This window comes from Nematolebias whitei, chromosome 8 (assembly GCF_014905685.2).
Source record: "Nematolebias whitei isolate Nwh7 chromosome 8, NemWhi1, whole genome shotgun sequence".
Lineage (NCBI taxonomy): Eukaryota > Metazoa > Chordata > Actinopteri > Cyprinodontiformes > Rivulidae > Nematolebias > Nematolebias whitei.
In genome coordinates, this window is record NC_056505.1 from 47,872,027 (window position 1) to 47,874,547 (window position 2,521).

The window sequence follows — 2,521 nt, forward strand, 5'->3', positions numbered from 1 at the left end:
GGAGCTGCAGAGGCTCAAACATCTGGACAGGTGTGGAGCTGCAGTGATGCAACATGTTCTGAGTCAAATCAAAAATTGAACTAAACTCGTTCTGTCTGTTAGCAAAATATTTCATGACCCCCTGAATGAATGTAAGAAGTGTGGCGTCCTCGCCTCTAAAACTGAAGACCTTATGGAGTCAGTCCCTTCAAGATGGCCGCCACAGCTAATCACACTGCCAACGCACAAATATGGGTTAAAGGAAAAAATCAAGCAAAAATGTGAAGAGTCAAAAACACGTCACAGTAACATCTGCTTTAACATCTGGTTTAACATCTGGTTTAACATGTGGTTTAACATGTGGTTTAACATGTGGTTTAACATGTGGTTTAACATCTGGTTTAACATCTGGTTTAACATCTGGTTTAACATCTGGTTTAACATCTGGTTTAAAATGTTATGCTAGTTGTTGGAGTCAGTCTGTTAGCAAAATATCTCTGTAACCACCGAGTTTACGAGTTTATGAACCAAAGTAATCAGTGAAGTCTGAAGATGTTGAGCTGAAACTGTGAGAGCAGCTGAGTCTTTCAGAACTCAACATGTGACAAACATCTGGTTTCTGGTTCTACATGGACAGACCTGTCAGAACCATCAGAACCATCAGAACCATCAGAACCATTAGAACCATCAGAACCATCAGAACCATCAGAACCATCAGGACCATCAGAACCATCAGAACCATCAGAACCATCAGAACCATCAGTTTCTCAGCTCGTTAAGTTAAATCTCGAGAGCTTGTGTATGAAACGTTTCTCTTCGTCTTCATTCAGGTCGATGTGAATCATTTGAAGTATTCCAGCTGTTCGGAGCGGATCTTTTTGAATTCACTGCGACTTAAAGCTCAGTGATCCGGTCCAGTCCGTTTCCTGGTTCTGACTGGTGGCTGCACATGGGATGGGACTAATTCCCAGACAGCGGTCCAAAGGAAAGCACCTGCTTCCGCAGCAGAGAAAAAAAAGTCACATTCTTGACTTGCTGATAAAACCCTGAGCCTCCCCAGGGAAGAAGGAGTCCAGCTCAGACTCCGGGGAGGGAGGGAGAGAGGGAGGGACGGAGGGAGAGAGGGAGAGAGGGAGGGAGGGAGGGAGGGAGGGAGTCCTCTCAGGCCTAAAAAGGGAAGCAGGAAGAGAGTCAGGGCTGTGTGTTTGGACGTGCTGGTTTCGCAGAGTGTAGTGAAAAGTGCAGAGCTGCTGTTTCATCTGTGTTCACCTCTTCTGTGTGTGATAGCGGTCCGGGCAGATCGCATGCGTGGGGGGAGGAATAAGTTTGGCCCCATGTACAAGAGAGACCGGGCCTTGAAACAGCAGAAGAAGGCTTTGATACGATCCACCGGGTTCAAGCTGGAGACCACGGCCCCCCCGCCGGCCTCCCCTCTACAGACTGACTACAGCTTCACCGGCACCCTGCACGCGCTGCCCACCATCTCCAAAAGCCTGCTGCCCTCCCCCCCGACCTCTCTCCCCCCCATGGACTACGAAGCCAACCTGTATGGACCTGCCTCCCTGGGCATGGCCATGCAGGCCCACGTGCCCCTCACCCCACAGTACCAGTACACGGCCTTCCCCAGCAGGGCCATCAAAGCAGAATGTCCAGACTACACCAGCTCCCCTGAGTCCCTGACAGGATACCCCTACCCAGACGTGTACCCCTCGGCCTCGCCGCAGCCCCCCAGCCTGCCGCCCCTGGTGCTGGAGCTGCTGCGCTGCGACCCGGACGAGCTGGTGGTGCAGAACAAGATCGTGGCCCATCTGCAGCAGGAGCAGAGCAGCCGGGGCCGGCTGGAGAAGCCCAGCACCTTCAGCCTCATGTGCCGCATGGCGGACCAGAGCCTGTTCTCCATCGTGGAGTGGGCCCGGAGCTGCGTCTTCTTCAAGGAGCTCAGGGTGAGTCCCCGTCCTGCTCCTCCCTCACACTGTCCTCAGCTGCTGCACCCCACGTCTGGCTTCTTGTAAACACGTGTGTTCTTTGTTGATCACGCTGTGAGCGTGCGCGTGTGCGCGCGTGTGCGTGCGTGCTCTGGTTCAGGAACAGCTACCAGTAACTTGAAACTGAACAAGCCTTATTTGCTCCCTGTCCCACTAAATAAAATCTTCCAGAGCAGCAACACACATTTGTATAAAGGTCAAAGGTCAAATAAAGGAATATAAAAACTACATTTGTTGCATAATGCAATTAAAGATTTGCACTAAATTGTTGGTATTTATTAATATTTCTACACGTTAGGACAAAGGAAAAGAATGGGGGGGGGGGGGGGGGAATGACTTTTACAGCCTGTTTATTGAAATTTAAAGACGTGAACTTCTATGAGTCTTATCTTTATTTATATCAAATAATAATTATAATGATGATGTAAGAGCCACACTTTGATACAGCACCTTCCTAAAAATATTAGTGAACAAAAAATAAAACACACTAAACATTTGTGACCTGTTCATTATAAAAATATTTTATTTACTTCAACAACACACACACACACACACAC

General features: G+C 48.9%; 1 protein-coding gene across 1 annotated transcript in view; it reads left to right on the forward strand.

The window, feature by feature from the left end:
* LOC119413585 (nuclear receptor subfamily 5 group A member 2-like) overlaps nt 1-2,521 on the forward strand; it is a 42,415-nt gene that overhangs the window by 2,458 nt on the left and 37,436 nt on the right. Inside the window, exon 4 of the mRNA XM_037680642.1 lies at nt 1,267-1,922. Within this exon, the coding sequence (XP_037536570.1) occupies nt 1,267-1,922 (656 nt within the window). The remainder of the gene's footprint in view (nt 1-1,266; nt 1,923-2,521) is intronic.